The sequence below is a fragment of the Lottia gigantea genome, assembly GCF_000327385.1.
Source record: "Lottia gigantea unplaced genomic scaffold LOTGIsca_2, whole genome shotgun sequence".
Lineage (NCBI taxonomy): Eukaryota > Metazoa > Mollusca > Gastropoda > Lottiidae > Lottia > Lottia gigantea.
The window spans coordinates 4516253-4538560 of record NW_008708400.1 but is presented as its reverse complement, the minus strand read 5'-3'; the positions used below and the strand labels follow the sequence as shown (position 1 = coordinate 4538560).

Here is a 22308-nt window from a genome sequence, read left to right as displayed (position 1 = left end):
TGTCTGAGAGTAAAAAAACACTATCAGAGAGTAATAAACTCTCTCTTATCTGAGAGTAATAGACTCTCTCTTATTTGAGAGTAATAAACTCTATCATGTCTGAGATAAATGAACTCTATCTTGTCTGAGAGAAATAAACACTATCTTGTCTGAGAGTAATAAACAATACCTTGTCTGAGATTAATGAACTCTATCATGTCTGAGAATGATAAAGTCTTTCTTATCTGAGTGTAATGAGCACTGTCTTGTTTGAGAATAATAAAGGTTGTCTTGTTTGAGAGAAGTGAGCTGAACATAATCAATTTTCTCTCTTTCTGGACAACGATGACGTGTATAATATACCTAAATTCAAGTAGGTGACAGTTTTGTGTCTTAATTGGTGTCGCTGGGTTTATGGGTGGTAAGTGTTTTTATTTTTGTGCAAAATTCGAAATGCTATAGCATTATTGATCATCAAAGCGTCACGGATAACATCGGATTTCGAATTGGTGTTATTTCCGGAAACAAAGTGATTAACTATCTTAAATTTGGTTATGGTCCAAAAACATTCAGCCATTCTTCACTCTCTTGAATTTAAAATATTAAATAATAGTCTACTAAAAGGTATGGAGTCCGATATAAGTAAATAAAAACACCAGGCCGAGACCTATAATCCTGCTGGTCATCTCGACAGTGCTAGAAATAATCCTGTTATCTATACATTATATAGGCTTATTGGATTAATTACATATTAATCCCACACCACTGAATAAACCATTGCTCATAGTGAGATTATCTCAACAATCCGGTATAGCTGTTTAGAATCTCGGTGACAAACAACGCCATTTTCTACAAGAATTGACGACTGGGCCTCCAATAAATGCATTTTCAAAGTTGCATTTGTACCTGAAGCGCAAAATTTCCCTTTGGTTGCTTGCAACCAGGGTAATGGATTTTTTTCCGTAGAAAAATAATATTAATGGCGTTAACTAACATCCGAGACATTGTATGTTTGCTAGAGAAAGACACTGTGTTGAGATTGTATACTAAGAGATGGCCAAAATAATTCCATTGGCGTAAATTAGCTTAAGTTATGGTTTGATAATTCTTTGAAGAGTTGGCCTAGAGTGTAGAGAAACATTTGGAAAACAAAGAAGGACTGAAGTGTTTTTGTTTTCAGTTTTAAGGACCGCTAGCGTGTTTAACTACATGCAGTTTGATAGTTTGGACCAAAATGTAATGTGAACAACATTAAAGTGTGCACATTATATTGTTTGCAAAGTGAATAAGGACAATTTCAGAAATGGGGTAAACTGTAGCTGTTTGGAGCCACAAATGATTTTTTGTCGCAACATTAAAAGTGTTTCATCAAGGAATAGCAAAGTCAAATTGTCAAGGCGCCGATGGAAATGTAATCAGTACCGTTTTATTTTTTCTTCAAAAAGGACACTTATCAGAAAACACATTTACCAAGTCTGTCTTTTATAGCACAGATCTTAACGCACAGTTCGTTTAGTGAGTTTGACCATACGTCTTCAAATAAATCAAGATGAGTAAAGCCAAGTGTTCAAACAGTAATTTAAACAATAAAAATAACTTAGCCAGTGTATTTTTAAAACAGAGGTTGGCCCAGTTTGATCGAGAACAGAAATATTCTATATATCATATTGAAAGAAGTAAAGTTAGTACAAACCACTTTTTAACACAGATTAAACAATGTGATAACTTCTTAACAACCGGTTCATTAGAGTAAGTAATATTTCTTTTTTGTTCATTTCGTTATTGTGACACTAGCTTTGTGATCCATATCCCCCGCCATATTAATATAAACATCCTCACATTATAATAACTGAGATATATATGTTTTATGTGGAATATCCAGATAGGCAGAAATGTTAGAATCATCAGATTTCGAAGGGAGCATGTTCCAGACCTGTCGTTCTCGTTTTGCAGTGTTAAATTATTTGGGTTTTTTTTTATATATAAAGCATGGTGGGTTTTATATGGAAGTAAACCTTCTTCAATATATTAAATACATGTTTAAGTTCAAGGTTTAGTTTTAACTCTGCATTCCAAATATTTTATAGATATACGTTATATCGCCATAATATACACTTTAAACATTTGTTCTTGTAGATTGTTGGGTAGAACCAAAGTAAAGAAACAGGATGAGGTAGATTCGGATGCATGTGCACAGAAACCACCCTCGGGACATTCCAAAAAGTCAAAAAGTCCAGTAAAGAGAGGAACCCCGTCTTCGCCAATGTTAATGGGAACGTATATAACACCCAAACTAAAAGAGAAATTACAAACTTTAAGTGCTGTGCGCGATGAATGGTACCAAGAAGGTCTCAAAAAGAGGGAGACAAGCTTTCAAAGAGGAGAAAAATTTCTGGAAAAACTTCGAGAAAAAGAAAGATATTTTGAAGAACTGAGAAATTCCAGCGATGACGAAGATGATTATAACCCTTTACTAAGAAACGCTAAAAGTAGCATCACTCGATTACCTAGTTTCAGAAAACCTTCGACTCGTCCTTACTCTTCAGACGATCGTACCTCACGATCGAGAAAATCGACAGATCGCGGAACCATTAAAAGACATGGTAGCATAATCAAAAGACTCGATTCCACGTTTGAGAATCTGAGTATAGACGAGGAACCGACATCGAAATCGGAAGTGAATGTGAAGTTCCCGCGTGTAACTGAATGTCGTCCTAGTGTTGCATGGCAGGGAAATGAAATTGAAGAAGCAGACGATGAAGACGAAGAGGACGATCCACCAGAAGACATGATGCGGGAATTTCTGAATCTCAAAATGAAAGTAAAGCCAAAGCCTCTCCATTCGAGGATTGATGAGTTTTATTGTAAGCTGGATGATATGAAGAAACGTAAAGAAGAAAGAGAAAGGAGTTTACCTTATTATGAAAAAAGGCGAAAATGGCTAATGCTTACGAGAGGAAAAGTTGACGATTTTGACGAAGACTATTAAATTTTCTGTTGCACAAAATTGTCGTATATTATCTTATGTGGGAATGCTTATTATGTGGACAGTAAACACGTACTTAGAAATGCAGTTGTAGGCTAGCAGTAGGTATTAAAGGAAGGATTCATGTTAAAATTGTGACTCCAGGTTTGTGACATATATCCCCTTCCATATCAAAATAAACTTTGATATTTTTTATGTATTAATACTCTTTTTTGAATTCATAGAGTGTGTTAATACACACAAGTTGTAAGTCCTTACAATTATTATTTTTATGTTACCTTTACATCAGTAGATCAAACTGGATTAGTCGGGCCCCTCCCCTAGATAAGATAAGTTCGTTGTATCAAATACGCCCATTAAAGGCATCATACAACGAGTGGTACATTTGAAAAGATAAGAACAGTGGCGGAGCCAGGTTTACGTCCGAGGGGCAAAATATCTGAGATTGCCTTGGGCTGCGAGGGGGAGGCTGTCCCCTCTTTGGCCCCGCCACTGCCTGAGGATTATTTCGGTTATATATTATGCTCTCTTGCAATAAGTCAATTGAATCCATGTATGGCCTAAATAAAATATTTTAACATTTTGTCTGCAGATCATGCGGTTTCACTCATTTATATATCAATTTTTCTCGGGTTGGAGCTCTGTAAACTTGGTTCAACCAGTTCCTGTGGAATTTGAGCTACTGCTTTACTCTTATTAACCCTGAAGTGTATTTGGTTCGGCCCTGCAATCCTATTAATAAAGCCGCACTGCGTATTCGTGTACTTTATTAATCCCTTACTTGTGATTTTCAATTATTTCCATCCTAATGTTCCCACCAACAAGAGATGCCATTTTGAGTGTTTATTTACGTGACAGCCAATGTTATATTCTTATCTGGATAGCTTCTTGTTTGGTTTCGCAGTGCAAAGGTAGATATTTCTATCTGGATAACTTATGGTTATAACCAAACAAGTTTATTCGCCAATTTGAAATCTTGAAAGTTATTCAGATAGAACTGCAGTCAAAATTTACCTCAAACAGGGAAACCAAGTGAGAAAATTGGGGCTCTGTCCACCAGTCACTGACAGCTGAAGTAATAGATTAACATCACAAATAAGGTAAGTACTTATTATTTCATTTTTCAGAAGCCAATTTACACAAGAAATTAGTTAAACAAGAATTACAAGTTTTGTAACCAAAAGGCACAGTTTATATTGGATTTGAAGAAATCTGATAGTTTTTGGGTAACATACTGGGAAAATCAGTCAATGAATGTTTCCAGGTTAAATTAGGTTTTATAATAAATATTGAACAGCGCCTGCGCAATACGTAATTACTTACTACTGAAGGAATTAGTCCATGATATATTTGTTGACAGTTTATCATGACAGCCTCTGATCTAATAGCAAAAGATTTCCCATTCAATAGATTACATAATTATATAAGTGATTTTGAAATATTTAGAATATTGCAGTAAATGTACATTGCAAAGTCTAATTCTGTTTGCACACCACAGGTAAAGTTTTTTCATTTTTTAGAATGAAACAAAATGCATTAAGTTTTAGAAACATGGGTACATCTTATGAATTGGACTAGGCATTACATGTATTTATATTTTAGATCATTAAATCAGCTTTTAAGCTGCATTTATGACTTCCTTTCATAACTGTGACGTAAGGTGGTGATACATGGCCCATTATTGAATATTTACAACTAAAATTAGACCTGTATGGTGAAAATAAAACCTATTACAACAGTTATTTTAAAATATATGTATATATATATATATATATATACAGTATTAAATTCAAATATTTTTACACAAAAAAATTGGACACCACAAAATTCATTTTCAATTTGGACGAAGCCTACAGTGGAAAACATGCTTCTTGCCAAGTGTATTTGTACAAATTGACAAATGAGATTCCTTGAACTTAAATCGATAAGATTTTTCTATTTGTATGCCTTCAGATATAATTTATATCAGTAGATTTAACAAGGCTAGCAAGGACTACTGTATAAGTTCTATTTCTAACCCCAAAATACAATGAATCAAACAAGCAAATCTTTCACTTGGCTATTTAATGTCTATATTTTGAATCCAGCAAGTGTATTAGTTTATGCTTCCCTTTTCAAAGCTTCTGGCAATATTTTGATTGAGAAATATGTACAAAGCACTATCAAAGAGTACTAACTGGCTACAGTCTTCTCAGTGAGAAAGATCAGAACTATTTTCAACAATTCTAATTGGTCCAGGATATTTTATTCCCAATGGAAACCAATCAGAGTTGTCCTGGATATTTACATCTAAAATTTATACAATTGTCTTAAATTTACAATACACCAACAATCTAGCTCTGTAAATTGCAGCCACTGTAAAATTTAGCATATACTACAGTACAGAAGCCTACATTTATTTGATATATTCCATATCATGTCAAATATCTAAAGCTGAAGTTGCATATCACAGCTAAACATGCCAAAATATAGTGTAATTTTGTAGGAACTGCCAGATATACAGCATAATTTTTTAATTGGATCAACTGTTTAAAAGACTATTTAGGAGCAGTAATATCTCATCTACGTCGACTTCGTTTACTGCTATTACCATGATCATTGTAACCATTAGCAACCACATCACGACTGTATATATGGTTTGGTAACCGTGATGATACTAGTTTTCTGGCGTGTTTCTCCATATTTAACATACACTGGTAAATATCGGAATCCTCCTGCAATAAAGTAAACAAAATAAATGACTAGACCATCGACTTTTCTACACCTTACTTAAAGGGATTGTAAAGAGGTTTTCTTACTTTTTGTATGTGTATCGGGGACAATAATAACATAATTTTGCTAAGGTCTTATGTGATACAAGCAAACACTTATTTTTAGTGGAATTGGAGGAACCACAGACATCTGATTGAAAATTGGAAATAGTGCAAATCAATGCTATCAGTGTTCCCGAAAAGCATACAAAATTTAGAAATCCTCTTTACAATCCCTTTAAGTAAGGACTAAGTTATTTTAATACCAATTTAGATTTTTCGCTTTCTTTCAAGGGAGGGGGGAATTGTTTTCAATATATGACTCCTACCTTATTATATAGTGCAGAGTTTCTAAAGACTAAGGCCAAATCATCTACAAATTCTTGTGCTGAGGAATACAATAGGAATTTATTTTTCATAGTTCTAAAATCCATAGGATGTTTTATTATAGTATGATAATCAGGTACCTGAAATAAATATTATTATTAATTAATCTTATTGTAAAGACTGCTATAAAACCCCTCATCAAAACATTTGGTTGCTAAAATGAATGTTAATATCTTGACTTGAAATTTATGTAAATTCTCAGAGGAAAAATTACCATTTCATCAGCTGATAGATAGGATTCCTTGAATTTTGATGTCTCCATTGTAGAATATCGACCAATTTAGTGTTTTAGAAATATTATAAAGTATTCATGCAATAATATTTGGCAAACAAAAATGATACATAAGATGGTCTGGTAATAAATTAACTCAACTTACAGCTCTTTTGTTCACAGCTTCAGCAAATGGCCAACTGTCTTTATTTTTAACTAATTCATTTAATATATCCTCACATATCTACAATAAACAACCAAAAAAATAAAATACTTCATTTTCATAAGACTTGTGAATCTAAAGGGTAGTTGAAAAGTTTTCTTCATGTTTTTTGTACTGGGAGAAAACCCTGTATTCTCACGCCATTTAAATTCTTAAAAAACAATGAATAAACAAATAGATATTCAGTGTCCAACTTAACTTTCAAAATATATCCATTTAAATTGGACTATGACTAACTTATTGTGTATATGTTTGAATTCATTACTGATTTTCTCTGCTAACAACCTTACCGATAATTCTGAAGGAGCTCTTCTTGATGTTCTTGGTGGTGAATCATCAGCTTCAATAACAACTTTCTTTTTATATGGTCCTCGTTTACGCTTGGGTTTAGGATAATGAACATAATCTTCATCATCATCACTATAGTAGACTGGTCCTATCAAAAATAAAATATTCATTAAATGTTTTTCACATAATTTTCCATCTTCCTTTTCAGTGTGCAATGCTGTTTTACATTCTGGTGGAGAGAGGTTTGGATGTCTCTCCTATATATATATGGCACCACAGTTGCAAAGGTATCCGGAAAACAACATTCTGAGACTAGATAGCTAGCGAAGAATATATCATTCTTATATGGTATTGATAATGAATAACTGTTACATTAAAACTAACAAACCAGACCTCACTTTAGTAATAATCATAAAATTAATTTTGAAAATTAATTATCTCACCTCTTCGTCTTTTCTTACTACCTTTACATTTCATACACTGCCAGTTTCCTCTACAGAAAAAAACAAGTCATAGTTAAATCTATTTCATTTTGACTTTATATTCCATTAACTGACAAAGAAGTCAAATCGTCTGACATTAAACACCAAATTGTCAAGCATTTCAAATAATGTTTTAGGTATGCATTTATTTTGTCTTCTGCTTAGACCACAGGAAATGAAATGAGTATTACGTTCTACTTTTCTCGACCACTGACAGTGTTGAGAGAGGGCAACTTTCTAGTTTAGAAAGCATAAGAAGCGAATAAATAGTGTCTGAGAATCAGAAGAAAGAGAATATTCTAAGACAATTAAAGGCCATTAGGGATATTCAAAGGAATAATACATCTAAGAATGAACATAAGATTCAAATCCTCAAACTACTGTTCTGTTGCTAGTTATGACATCAGGTAAGTCAAACTGATGAATATATTATAATCTTATTAGTAAAGTTTGATGATATTATTTTTATGTTCATTATGAGAGTATCCTAGTGTTCCTTAAACAATAAAAATTGTACCTTGGTGGATATCGAAACTGTGGTTCATGACAGAATGTATGATATGACATGGGACATTCTGAACAATTTATAAGATCTTCATCTCCACCACATATAGTACAAGTTAATTCATGAATTATTATAGGTTTCTCTTCTTCTATTACTTCAAACTGAAACAATAGAAAACATGGTGATATAAGTCTGGCGTTGTGTACATTTATGTATTGAAAGCATCTATAGTGATAACCAGATTAAGATAAAGGCAAAAACAAAATATTCATGGAAAGATTATTTGCTTCTTGCTGTTCAAAAGTTGAAATTGACTCTTGTTTGGCTAATTCAAGGGAAGTTACTAAATTAGTTACTCAATTATATTTTTTCATTCCAAATGTTTATACTCCATCAAAATATGTAGCAGTACAGAGGCGACATAAAGGTAGATATATCACAATTCTAAACTTGACTTACTTCACTCTTTCCACGTGCAGGATAAAACTGGATAGGCTTCCTCTTGTGCTAGAAAAACATAAAACATTGATAAGAATACTTAATATTTGAAGCATATATTTTTCATGATATTAAAGACTGAGTTTTTGTTTTAGAGATATTTATTGTTAAATAAATAAAAAAAAAACAACGCAGTAAAAACCCTACTTAATAGATATTGCGATATATACCCATTTAATATTTGATATGATATCAACCAATATTGCCCAGCTCTAACTGATTCTGTATCAAAAGAATAAGTAGGATGTCTTACCACACAAGCAGCACAAAACCATTCCCCTTCAGGTACATCAGTAAGTGCTGGACGTAAACAATACATGTGGAAAGCTAGATTACAGTCATCACATAATAATAGTCTATCATCATTACCTTTCTTCCTACAGATCTTACATTTCTATAATATACACAGATAATATTTTGTATACATTTCTTTAATATTGACAATTAACAGTAATTAATATATTAATAAATATCACTGGCTTAATTAATCAATGTGTTATTAGGAACAATTAAGTATATTAAATGACAATAACAGCAATATGGACTTTCTAAATAGCGATCAATTGTCAACTCCGGGAAGCATCATGAGGTCTGAGAGCATGCCCATAATCCAACACAATAATTTATTATCAAACTTACTGCAGCTTCTACTGACTTATCCCAATTTACACAATATTCCAACATTCCCATTAAAACATGGAATCTTGAGAAGGTAGCACAGTTCTCTACAGCATCCCGCCATCTCTGCCGATGTTTATGGGTTATGGGTCTTTTCGTTCCATCAGTTTCAATTATCACAACTTCATCATCATCATAATCTGTAAAATAATAAAAAGTATGATTCTGTGATTTCTCAGTGGAAAAGGCCATCCAGAGAGTTTATTTCGATTGACCCCCAACTTCAACCCATACTGAGTCTCAGTCTTTGAATCCAGTTTGACAAAATGTTACAGTATTTCAATCAACCATTAGGTGGACAAGGCATTAAGTTTACCATAAAAACTGTGCTTTATTGTAAGGTGAAGAAATCCTATTGAGGGTTCATATTGCTCCAAACTAAAATCAATCTCTAGTCAGTCAAAAATATTGAGTTATAGTGGTGGATGTAAGACTAATGAAAAAAGTATTTTTGGATCAGAAACAGATTTGAATAAAACAAAATATCCTTACCATCATCTGAATTGTCTTGTTTGACAGTATTTGCACTGGGCGTAGGGCCTAACTGCTGTTTATTTTTCATGAAATATTTAATAAATTTCTCCAAAACATGACCCTCCACTTCTAATAGTAATGCACCCTGATAATAAGATAATAACAGTTTATTTTTAAGATGATTGAAAAGAGGATTTCACATATTGTAATTCATATAGAATCTACGCTTAACAAGATTTATAAAAGCAACATAAATATCCAATGGTACAAAGAATCAATTGATGTCTGAACCAGGCAATGTCAAGCAATTTAAGCTACAATATAGACAATGTTTTCATTCATGTAAGCCCTGGGTTGTCAACCTTATTCTATGCTAGACAACAAAGTGCCTCCTTATCCCCATAAAATATCAAAATTATCCCCGGGTTGAAAACCCCTGATCTAAGTATACTTACAAAATCTTTTAATTCACTTGAGGTTTCTACTTTTTTTTCAAAAGTTTTAAAATCGGGAACACCACCTAGCCCACCACTGCGTAATCGAACTTCTAGATCTAATAATTCTTTTCTTATACCTTGTAATGTTTCACTATCACCATTAGATTCTCGTAACTCTAAATTTGATCTAAAATGATTAAAATTAAGTTTTAAAGTGTACATTTATGTGTATAAAGAGAGCAAGATCTACTTCATATACCAAATCTTCATTTCTGCAAAAAATAAAAGCAATGGTAAAGAATCATGTATCTATAATAAAAACAAGATATCTTCAATTACACAAAATTGGTTTATGATAAAATTAAACAAAAAAACATATGGCCAAATTGAATGCATTCAACAGAATCAACATTTTGATTTAAAGATCGCAAAAAACATGCTTGATATGTTTTAAAGAAGTTCGTCTGCCATTAGTTATTACCTTCTAGATCTATAAATAGCTTTTGATATATCATCATATCTCTTCTTAATTTCTTTCTTCAGTTCACTCTCTCGTATACCTTGACGATGTAGAGAACTTATTAACTCATCTAAATCTTTACTAGTATCATACTCATACCATAGATTCTGAGAATAGTGAGGTATACTGAAACAAAGACCATAGATATGAATAGGCTATCCACTCCATTTAAAAATCAGGCAACTTTTTTGTTTTCAAAAATTGATGCATACTCTTCTTCCCATAGTCAATTTTCAAGAACTATATTTCTACTAATGATTGTGATTGAATGATACATGTTGCTTATTAAAAGATCTTGACATTTCTATAGAATACTTAACAATAACAACAATGTCTTCTTTCAGTAAATAAGACATGTCTAAGGAATAAACACATTGTGCAGGATCCAGGATTGAAGGGATTGTAAAGAGTTTTTTTTTTTAACTTTATGTGTTGATTTCCTACCTTGGATCATTATTACAAGCTTTCTTGGGAGATTTTCTAGGTGATTTCTTTGGACTTGCAGTGCCATTTTGTTTAGTGGGTGTACATAATTTAGCAATGGGCTTATCATCCTCATCAGTGTTATCTCCTTCTAGCTTAACACAATGATTGTAGTCTTGAGTAAACCAGCCCTTCTCTATATATAACCCTGGTGTTGTTTTACTGAACATCCAGTACCGATTGTGATGTCTATCAAAACCAATCGGTACAAATCGTAAAACTTGTCTTGCTGCCTCTATTGCCTCCTACAAAATATTCAAATTTCTTTAACTCTGTTAATGTTTTTAAAATCTAATAAATCACACCAAAGTGCATTAATGATAATCAAGTATATTGTCTTTTGAATGAAGTTTTACTTTCCCCCTGTCTGCTTAGTAGCAATGTTATGCAGAACAAATGAAGGATTTTTGCCAAAACATCGATGAATACCACTTGAAATAAAAGTTTTTGCATACCTGCATGGTCTTTAATTGTCTCTGTTTCTTCTGCTCTATCATACTCTTTTCAAATCTATAAATTATAGGAGAAAGAGAAATAGTCATTTATTTACATGTATTACCAGCTTATTGAATCCTTATGCTAAACTAGTGTCCAAAAGAAACGATACCAACTTATTTTCAAAATTGTTTTTTACTAAGTGAATTGTCTAATATGAAAACATGCCAATTTGTATTGCACATCCCAAACACAGCATAGTCGATAAAAATACCGGGAACACGTGATCACTTCTGGGAAAAAACGTAAATTTCGTGTAACTGACATTTCCCTCTCTAGCATGTTCTGCACTTGCATAAAAACTGTATAAAACGGCTGATCACACACGTTGATATCACAGCAACAAAAAGAACACAAGATATGCCACGTTTGACAGCCATCTAGAGAGAGAGGGAGCCGTTGGAATGGTCCAACAAGGAGCGACACACGTCAACGTCGCCAGAAGGTTGGGCTGCGCACGCATCACTATCACCAGGTTGATGCAGTGGTTACGTCAGACAGGTCAGACGAAGACCGCGAGTAACCACGCCCCGTGAAGATCGTTACATCCGGGTATTACACCTGAGGAACCGCACTATAACAGCGACGTTCACGGCGGCTACAGCACTGGGACACAGGATCAGTCCACAGACCGTCTACAGGAGACTACGGCAGTATGGTACCTGGCCACGTCATCCCTACCGCGGACCGCTCCTGACGCCTCGACACCGGAACAACAGACTGATCTGGGCCAGGCGAGTTCAACGTTGGCAACGGCGGGACTGGGCACGTGTTATGTTCTCTGATGAGAGCAGATTCCTCATCTTCAAAAACGATGTACGGCAGCTTGTATACCGATGATTTGGTGAACGTTTGGCGTCTAACTGTATCCAACAGGTCCGGCCGTTTGGAGGTGGAGGGTTAATGGTTTGGGGTGGCATATGTGGTGACGTCAAAATGAGGCTTGTCGTAATTCGTGGAAACCTGAATGAATAGCGTTATATTGATGACATCCTACGGCCTGTTGTGGTGCCCTTTATTCAGCAACAGCCTCGTGGACTCCTTTTCCAACATGACAATGCAAGGCCACACACAGCAAGATTGACACAGAACTTCCTTGCCAACGCCAACGTACAGGTTTTGCCATGGCCCGCATGTTCACCGGACATGAATCCCATCGAGCACTTATGGGACCACCTCGATCGGCAAATCCGACGTCACCGTGTGCCTCTAGTCAACGTCCAGGACTTGGAACGATGTCTCCTCGAGGAATGGCAACGCATAACTGCCAACGTCATCAGACGTTTGACGGCATCAGTCCGTAGGCGTGTTCTGGCATGTATTGATGCTCACGGTGGACATACCCGCTACTGACTTGACTTTGTGACCTGTGGTGTGACATTTCCCGTTGTTTCTGTGATCAGTGCTCTAACCAAATGTTCTTTTTTCGACCCACCCATCTTTAAAGGCTTGTCATATTGGTTGTACAGATTTTATTGAAATTAAATTTTTGTACAGATGTTGTGAAAGGATTTCTCAAAAGCATAACACCAATCCTAAACTTCTGCATTGTTTAGTTTTTCTTTTATGTCGTTGCAAACAGGTGGTATCGTTTCTTTGGGACACTAGTTTATAAGTAACTAATTATGGATTTTATCAACTGGACAACTCTGGGACCTACATATAGCCACAGCTTTATGGAACAAAAACTTTAACCAGTAATTGTTGTTCCATAAAGCTGTATCTGTATGTCATACTTACAATTGCTTAATACCATTAAGACCTAACTCTGTGAACATGAAAAGTTTCAAATACTCACTCCTTGCGTCTTTGCTTTTCTTTCTTGGCTTTTTCAGCTGCTGATTTGGCAGCACTGACTCGCCTATTTCTTACAGAGGATATGATATCATCTTCATTCTCAGCTTTGATAGATTCAGCAGGCGTAGCAGGAGCATCAGAGTCGACTTTATCTATAGTACCATAGAAAGATGCTGTGATTAATCCTACAGAAATATTACAACAGTCCAGCACCAAATGTTAGTACAGCAGTAAAGCAAAAGTTAACTAATTATATTATGTTAGTTTTTTAAAATACATGGACATAACGAAATTTATACTATGTTCTGCTCTTACATCAAGAGAAATTTGGATAAATTTCAAAGTGGTACATACAATACATCCTTATGTATGTCTGTAGTCCCATTTTTGGGGCGATCTGAAATGTAATTGGTCTACATTTTGTCAACACAAATCTTTAATATTAACTTTTCAGGTACTGCATTTGCCAGCATAATATTTGGCTCTTAATGTTACCAGATAATGATTTTTATTTTCTTCTACTGACAATCAATTTATTGTCGAAACCTCATAACTGATTCAGTCAATTTTTTATATCACACACAAGCAAGTTACCTGCATCATCTTTAGGTTTGTCTTTATCTTCTTCCTCATCTTGTTGCTTTAATTGTTCATTTAATTCTTTCTGGCCTACCCATTTCTGTTTCCTGTACATAAAAATATAACAGTCAAAAAATAATTATATTGCTTGGATATGGAGCATATATCTTGGTAAGGCAAAGTAACCAAAATGTTTTCCACAAATGACATAGTAGCTATTAACTTAGCATCACTAAAAAATACCACAGAACATACAAACTTACATCAGTTTATTGGCCTGAGTCTGTTTGCCTTCCATATATTCCTGAACTGAATAAGATCCCATTATACGTAGACATAATCCTTTTAATATAGCTAATTTATCAGTTGGTTCTAGTTGGTAAAACTCTTTATCTTCTAATTTTTCTATAATATTCTGAGGCTGGAAAATAGAGAACAAAAACATGAGGGTAAAATAACTCAACTAATAAACCTGTGTACACATTTATTGACAATTTAAATCACAAATACCTGTAGTTCACTTTATTTTTGAGATAGTTCATCAGTACTTACATTAACCAAAAATATACTGGACTGCTTGATATTTAGAATATTCTCAATGCACATATATATATCTTTGCTTTACTGCTTATATTCAACATTATTTACAATTGTTTAATCAAGTTAGGCATTTTTTATGCTAAGGCCAAAGGATAATAATACAAAATAATACAACAGACCACATCCACAAAATCTTCTTCTTCATCATCATTTTCATCATCTAATTCTTGACCACTATCATTGCTTCGTAAACACAATCTAACTAATTCTGATGCTGTATAACTGTTAATAGCTATATTGTTTAATTTTGTTTTTAATTCTTCATAGCCCTAAAATAACATATGTATGTACTGCAGTGATGCAATTTAACACTTTTCTTGAAAAGAAAATACAGCAGTTTTAAAATCTATATCAGTATGAATAAAGAAAATAATATGAATTCATTCAGTGCTGTCATAAAACAGTTTTCAGATATAATTTTATTACACTATAATTTTCATGTATCATGATTTTTTTGGTAATAATTCAAACGAGATATTGGAAGAACCAAAATAATATTATCAATTTTCTTAAAAGTCGAATATTCTTTTGTATATCCAGGCATTTCAAATTCTGTCCAATAATAATAACGCTCATGCTTTATAAGTTCCTTTTACATTAGAAAGACTCACCTCAGCTATTCTATCTTGTAGTAAGGTTTGTAATAAAATATCTAATACTCTATTTAAATAACTATATCCCACTACACCATTACATAGAGCTTTCATTAACGCATCTACAAAACAATGACAATATGACAAGATTAATCATCTTAGTCAGACTTGTCTGCTTATAAAACATGGATGATTGTTCAATACTATGGGTTTATATTTGATAATTAAAACAATGCTTACATCCGTGAATCTTTATCAAAAGCATCAGACAAAATAAATTTATTATTTCTGAGGATTCTTAGGAATTTATAAAAAGACTTTTGAGAGTCTCTAATCTTGGTATATTAAGACTATCTAGAGATTTTAAAACTTGAAAGAGAGTCTCACCTGAATATATTGGATATTCATCATTTGGCATCAATAATCCTTTAAAACAACTAATAAATTCTGTTACCATAGCAACATCTCCAAACACTTCATTGGGTATACTCTCAGGGCAGGAAACCAGTTTAGGTTGAGGTAATGGTGTTTGTTTTAATTGTTGGTCCTCAAATTTCTATAATCAAACATAAAGAAAGCTTTCAAAGCAAATAAATTTTTTTTAGTGAGATATTCAAAGGAACAATTTTGGTTTTGAATTGGTCAACTGATGAAATAAAAGACCAACGATAATCCTATTATTTTACATTTATTACTTTTACTTTCTACAATTCTGCTGTTCCAAACAACTTTTTTTTATATAGTGGTTTTACCTTCTTAGATTCTTGTTCTCGTAACTTTCTCTTTCTTTTAAAATAATTGTCTTTTTCTTCTGGTGTCATTTTGGCTCTGAAAAATAATCAATTGATATCAGGCTTCATTCTTAATCAGAAAACAATGAAGCTTTTAAATTCTAGATACTAAAATAACTACCCATTGCTTTACCCACAAGGCTAATTTGAAATATTCCCTGTATATACTTAATGACAAGGCACTTACATTAATTTGTGAAAATTTATCATGAATTGAGTAATGAATATGCCTTGCTTAAACATAAATCTTTTTCCTTATTTGGAGAGAAGTTGATAGTGAAGTTCCAACTTTCAAACTTAAGGGCCTCATTTAAAGAATCACAAGAGTGTAGATGGCTGTGCTTCACGCTCTTGCGCATAAATATTAATATCAAATAAAAATAAAATACTTTTAAAAACAAAATAACTTTACTCACAGTAACTTTTTCTCTCTAAATATTTCATATTTTTTCATAAATTCTTCCTTTATTTGGCTGGGAAGATTATTTCTTTGAGTAGAGTTTAACATTTGTACAGCTTTCTTTAATAATTCTTGAAATGCATGTTCTTTATTGGCTTTATGAGCTTTCACCATTCTGTAATAAAACAAACACACAATGAAATAAGCAAAAATCATGCAGATCTTTATGATATATGTATAACTGAATGAAGAAATAATGTGTTCAACTTACTGTCTAACAATAGGAGGTGTGACATTAACTGTAGATGCAAACAATTTACGTGGAGAGTTTTTATTGGAAGATTTACTTCCTTTCTTGTTTGCTATTTCAAATAGCGTCATTTGTTTTAATTTCTGAAAAAGAAAACGATTTATTTCATTGTAGTGGCATTCAATTCAATTTCAAAATATTTTTACAAAAATTTTTTTTTCCGACATGCCAACAGCCATGTGAGTTTTTCGGCATTTTCAGAAAGGCAGCAAAACTTATGAATCAGCTTTAACTCTCACCTTTTTTTTCACATCTTTCTTTTTAGAGTCTTTTGACTTAGTGGGTGATTTCTTTTTAGGAGATTTTTTACCAGAACCTAATTTAGACAATGGTTCGTCTTCTGAATCTGAGCCATTAGAATTATTTTTTGATTTGAGTTTCACTAATGGTACATCTGAATCTGAGTCATTGTTCGCAGACGCATCAGATTTTCCGATTGATTTCCTAATAACTTCTGATAAAACAATTTCATCTTCGTCTGAAGAGCTCTCTACAACTTCTACTTCCATTTTACGCTTTTTACTGATTTCTTCTACCATTTGCGGCGTTATTCTTGTCATCTGCAACCAATAATGTTGAGAAATTATTAACCATTTCAAATGTCTTGAACTATAGGTGGTGTTTCCATATCCATTATATCTTGGGTTATCAATAGTTCAATTGCTATCCATACTCTAGTACAGATATCAATTTGTGTCAAAATAATAATTCAAAAACTTGATGTTAAATTCTTATTCTGAAAACTGTTCAGAGCTGCTAAAATAACATTCTATGCCAGCCATAAATAACATAATATTCTTCAATACCCTTATCAATGAATACAGGGCAGACATAAACTAACCTTTGCAGGAGAAAGCAAAAAGTCTGTAAATTTTTTAGGTAATTTATATTTGTGCACCATTTTATCATCTACAACCCAGGGACTAGTTGCTGACTGACCAGCACGCACTGTGTGAGCTCGTATAAATAATCTTATCAAATCTTTAGATGGGGGACGTCCACATCGACTGAAATATACAATACACTTTCAAGATACAGATACACATTTTTATTGACCTTGACCAGTTCTTCTAGTTGCATTATGATTTACTGAAAGAATATTCCTTAATAAAAACATTACTGCTTGGACATACTGGATAGATTGTAACGTTTAACTATCATTTAGTTACTCCTTTGACAAAATTTAGTTCATTTTCTAATATAGTTACGTATTTAGTGATTGAGAAATTCATGCAGTTAAAATTGAAATGAAATTAAAACTCACGCTAAATCTGAAGCTGGAATAGCATTTATAACTTTTTCTTCTCCTTCCAATCTCATACTGTATTTATATGGTAATAACTACAATACAATGTAAATGACAATTTGAAATTTACCTCCCTTTAACAGTTCAAGATTTCCAATTATCTCCCTTTGACCACAAGGCAGATGTACTACAATAAAATTCATAAATAACAATTGATGATGACTTAGTGAGGGTCTTAATCCAATACAGATTAAGTACAATAAATTGAGGCTGTAACATTAATGAAACAGTTCAATCTTAAATTTACATACGACACAATCTGGTTCTATAATTATCGGTACCACTATATCAGTAGAACAATCCTTCCCAACATTTTGCTCAGTTAATGCAAGACTGGTACAATATCCGCTTCGTTGAGTTAATAATACTCAATATTTTAACACAGGAATCATAATATCGAAAAGACTGCAGTTCCTGACCTTTGGTGCTTGCCATTTTTTAGGCTGGTCTTTACTGTTGTTATTTTCTTTATCACTTGATGGTGAACTGCAATTACTGGTAGGATTGACCTGTAAATTATATATAACGAGACAAAACTTTGATATCCAAAGTAAATTTCCAAATATCAGCTTACATAAGATTACACATCAAAAATATTCCAATATATTCAACAAACTATCCTATTTTGTTGTTTATATTTGACACTGAACTGATCCAAGCAGGCTGTGATAAGATTCAAATAAACTTATCTCAGCCACTTGGTCAGAGCAGGGACAAAATACTTTCAGATACACTGTACAAACAGCTCTTTTTTTTGTCAGGAATCTTTTACATGCATTTCAAGGTTTACTATCAAGACTTGTTTTTTTTTTGCCAATGACATGTTTAATTATATACATTGTATAGTGAAAGACCATACCCGGCAGGAAAAAAGTCATCAAACCTTTTAGCCTAATAAACACATGACAAGGCAAATACATACAAATGTTTTTGCATAGGAAGAATTTTTATTTGCATACGTATTTCATGCTTTGAAACATCAAGCTGTCTTTAGATGCTTTCTTAAGCATACAGATGATCTTCATTTTTAAAATTATATAATAGTTAGATGTGAAAAATCTGATTTAATGGATAGATCCTACTTACATCCATTCCACAATTATCAACAGATACAATAGTTCCTTTAATACTGAAAAATATTAACACACATAAAATAATAGATGTAATAATGACAAAATGTTGCTGTATTAGTTATCTAAGACCTGTTCTGGCACATGACATGCTGTTTGGCTGGGATGCATTTATTGAGCAATTCTGAATAGTATTGAGCAGTTACCAATAAATGACGAATTCAAATAGTTTCTCTTTTTTGTCCTACCCTTGTGGAACATCAGCTGCAGATTAGGGCAGGTTGCATTTAAAATGACCAGGTTGAGAAAATTTGAAGATTTCTTACGTTCTGCCAGCAGCCTTGACTTTGAGAGCAACATTTTCACCTACTAACAAAACCTGTTGTATTTTTGTCCAAGCCTGGTCAACCAAATTATCTAGACTGACAGTGGCTGGAAAAAAATTATTCAAACATAAAACATTTTGAAGTAATTTTTGTATTAATTCATTATTCCCTGGGGGTATCTTTCAGCCAATGTATTTTACATTGCATATTATTTTCCACTGGCAGCACATCACAACAAATAAAAAGCTGATAGAAATGTCTACTTTTGTTTTAATCAAAATGCATATGTTTTTTTTTTTTATCTAAGATCAATTTCAATCAATTTGTTTTTTTAAGAAGATAATAATACATTGCAAAGTTAAATCAGGATAGTTAACTCAAATAGTTATTTAATTGTTTGCAACTTCTGTTCTATCATAGACACCCCAGTTTAATTCACTAATTTTCTATTGTAAGTTGTTCAATACCTACTAGTGCCCTCTGGTGGCTATGTTTAGTAACATAGATATCCCTGCTTTCAGACATTTAAACACATCTCTAACCTAAAGCTTAATGAAAATATTTACCGTGGTGAACTACTTCTAATGTAGGCCTCTCAAAACATTCATCAAACTGATCTTTGATTGTTTTGTGTCCTGCTTTTTCAGATTTATGGGCTTCTTCATAAGACAAATTGACATGCCCGGTGCATTGACAAGTCCATATTTTTTCCCTGTAGAGAGAGCATCTTTTGTCATATTCACTACCAACAATTAAGGAATTTTCGGAAAAGATTTTGTATTGGATAACACATCTGGAAGAAATCTTCATGAAAATATCAAATTGTCGCTTGTCATGTTGATCTAAAACTCAAAATTAAAGATTAAAAGAGGTCAATCATACTGTGGAAATCTGTCATTGATCAAAAACTAGTTATTTTCTATTCCATGTACACCACAATTTTTCGTATGTATGAATATTAATTTACAAAATAGGGAACATTAATTGAAATATGACATTTCCTGAAGATGTCAAGCCATCATTGAAGGTTTACTCTGTCGGCATCTTCCACAATCTAGCAGACGATGCAATCAACCCCAGATCACTTAAAAAAACAACATGGCTGACTCAAAACAGTGTCCTTACTTTCCTAGGTTTTTCTTATCTCATTTATATCAAAATCTTTCATGTAATGCATCAAATTAAAGGCAACACTTACAATTTTATGAAAAATCAAATTAAATGACAAACTGTCAATGTAAACAACAGCCATGTGAGTTTTTCGGCGAATTTTCTGTAACTTAAAACATGAGTGGAAATATTACAAAAATCTTTCGACATTTGTTTCTATGGAAAACCAACAAACTGTGCAAGTAATGGCTAAAGTTCACACAAAATGATCCATTGTTTTTAAAGTTATGAACAATTTTATGTCTTTGACAATGAATTTCATGAGCGCGGCCATCTTGGATTTCATTGATACTCGCATGCGTAAAAAGGATACGACTTGCTTCGGAACCTTTCTCCAGTAAATGGAATGGTGAAAACTTTCTCATTCGGTAAAATGTCCTTCGGAGGCTTTGACGGGGAATAAATTTTCTTTCCCAAGAGAGGCATCTCGATCTAATCCCATTAAAACAACACTGTCAAGTCGGCCCTTAAAATCTGGCGCGAACCTCCATAATAATATCCCTGATCAGAAGAGAAGAAAAAATAGAAAATAATGTCACGTGACTTAAGGGATTCCCTCGATTTTGTTAAAGGAGTTTTACTTTTTCAGATATTGATGCCATTTTACTTCAAACAAAAATTAATGAAATTCTATATCGTTTTAATTCAAAAAAATAATTTATTTTATAATTGTACATAAAAGTGGGTCAAGCAAATGGCGCGAAATATAATGCAGCAGGTGCTTGGTGCTTTGTGTTTTCAAGACAAAAGAGCAATTTTATCTGGGTTGATGACGATAAGTTATGATTATTCACCTAAAACTAATATCCAAGATCAAAATGGTACGTAAATTTGTTGTTTTTGTTGGTAAAATTTCGTGCAAATGCGTGCGGAAATATACGGTTCAAGGTCGAATTGTGGAGGAAACCCCAAATTTGAAAGTGAGGTTGACTGACGCTAGCGCGCGGCGCGCACTCATTCACGACTAGGTCACGCAGCTTCCACCACGGCTTCATCGATTTTTTTTTAATTTTCGAAGATGGGGTTCGCTGTTGTTTATGGTAACGTCATTTCTTTATATTTTAGCATCTAGATTTGTAAATATTTTTGCAACCACTGACATTGATTGATTTAATACTTTTCTAAGATTTTTCGTAGGTTTTTGTCCCAGATATCATTTTGTTGTTGTTGCCATTTTGTTTTGAAAATGGTGGCTAGAAATTGAGAGGGATTTTTGAAAACAACCGTGTTTTGTAACAATGAACGAAGAAAACTCACTAAATATTCGCTGATTTTCTTTTAAAATTTCGACATTTGATGCACAATTTGTTGATAATTGTAATTGCAAACATTGTCAAACGGCATGGCTATGAAAAATGATGTAAAACATGAAATATCTGCGTGGTTTTTGGTTTCATCATTAGGAAACTGTCCTTTTTCTTTTGTCAATGGAGTAGACATGTTCTCAGTTCAAAATGGTTTGATTACAAATTCTCTGCCTGCCATTGGCTAATTTTCTTGCCAATGTTGGTATAAAAACAATTAAAGTTGTGATGCTGTTTTTCTCTTCAGGAGAATGATTCAGAAAAGTGAGATATTTAATGATTAATTGATCTAGATTTTGAGGCATAGACAATGGGTGTTACTAATTTATGGACAATTTTGGCTCCTGTTAAGAAGCACAAGCCATTAACAAATTTGAAAGGACAAGTTTTAGCTGTTGATCTGTCTATTTGGGTGTGTGAAAACCAGTCTGTAAAGCAGATGCACGGAGTTGTTGTAAAACCACATTTAAGGTAAGTTGGATACCTTTCATGTTTTTATTTTTTTTTCTTTTTAAACTTTTTATGATATTTGATCTATGATTTATTTCAAATTATAGTTTAGTAGCGGTATCTTACGCAAGTTAAAAAAAAAATTTGTTTTTTTTTTATTTTGTCGTATTACAAACTGCTGCTCATTATATCAAAAAGAATATTTTTTTTTATTTA

General features: G+C 33.0%; 2 protein-coding genes across 2 annotated transcripts; one reads left to right on the top strand and one right to left on the bottom strand.

Moving 5' to 3' along the window:
* Positions 1 to 1129: 1129 nt before the first annotated feature.
* On the top strand, positions 1130 to 3548 carry LOTGIDRAFT_228372 (hypothetical protein). The gene is made up of 2 exons (XM_009053414.1): positions 1130 to 1728; positions 2116 to 3548. Exons 1-2 carry the CDS (start codon positions 1529 to 1531, stop codon positions 2966 to 2968), a joined length of 1053 nt encoding a protein of 350 aa, XP_009051662.1. The 5' UTR covers positions 1130 to 1528; the 3' UTR covers positions 2969 to 3548.
* A 513-nt stretch (positions 3549 to 4061) lies between these two features.
* Positions 4062 to 20804, bottom strand: LOTGIDRAFT_228371 (hypothetical protein). The gene is made up of 31 exons (XM_009053413.1): positions 20652 to 20804; positions 19735 to 19910; positions 19169 to 19274; positions 18859 to 18901; positions 18192 to 18281; positions 17731 to 17807; positions 17308 to 17473; positions 16706 to 17026; positions 16428 to 16549; positions 16173 to 16331; positions 15718 to 15793; positions 15353 to 15521; positions 14984 to 15087; positions 14492 to 14641; positions 14036 to 14193; positions 13788 to 13879; positions 13195 to 13345; positions 11357 to 11411; positions 10863 to 11146; positions 10380 to 10544; positions 9917 to 10085; positions 9480 to 9606; positions 8949 to 9127; positions 8563 to 8703; positions 8271 to 8318; positions 7824 to 7972; positions 7268 to 7317; positions 6827 to 6972; positions 6480 to 6557; positions 6045 to 6182; positions 4062 to 5679 (listed from the first exon to the last, which is right to left on the bottom strand). The coding sequence occupies exons 1-31, from the start codon at positions 20762 to 20764 to the stop codon at positions 5524 to 5526; spliced, it is 4158 nt and encodes a 1385-aa protein (XP_009051661.1). The 5' UTR covers positions 20765 to 20804; the 3' UTR covers positions 4062 to 5523.
* Between the last annotated feature and the right edge of the window lie 1504 nt (positions 20805 to 22308).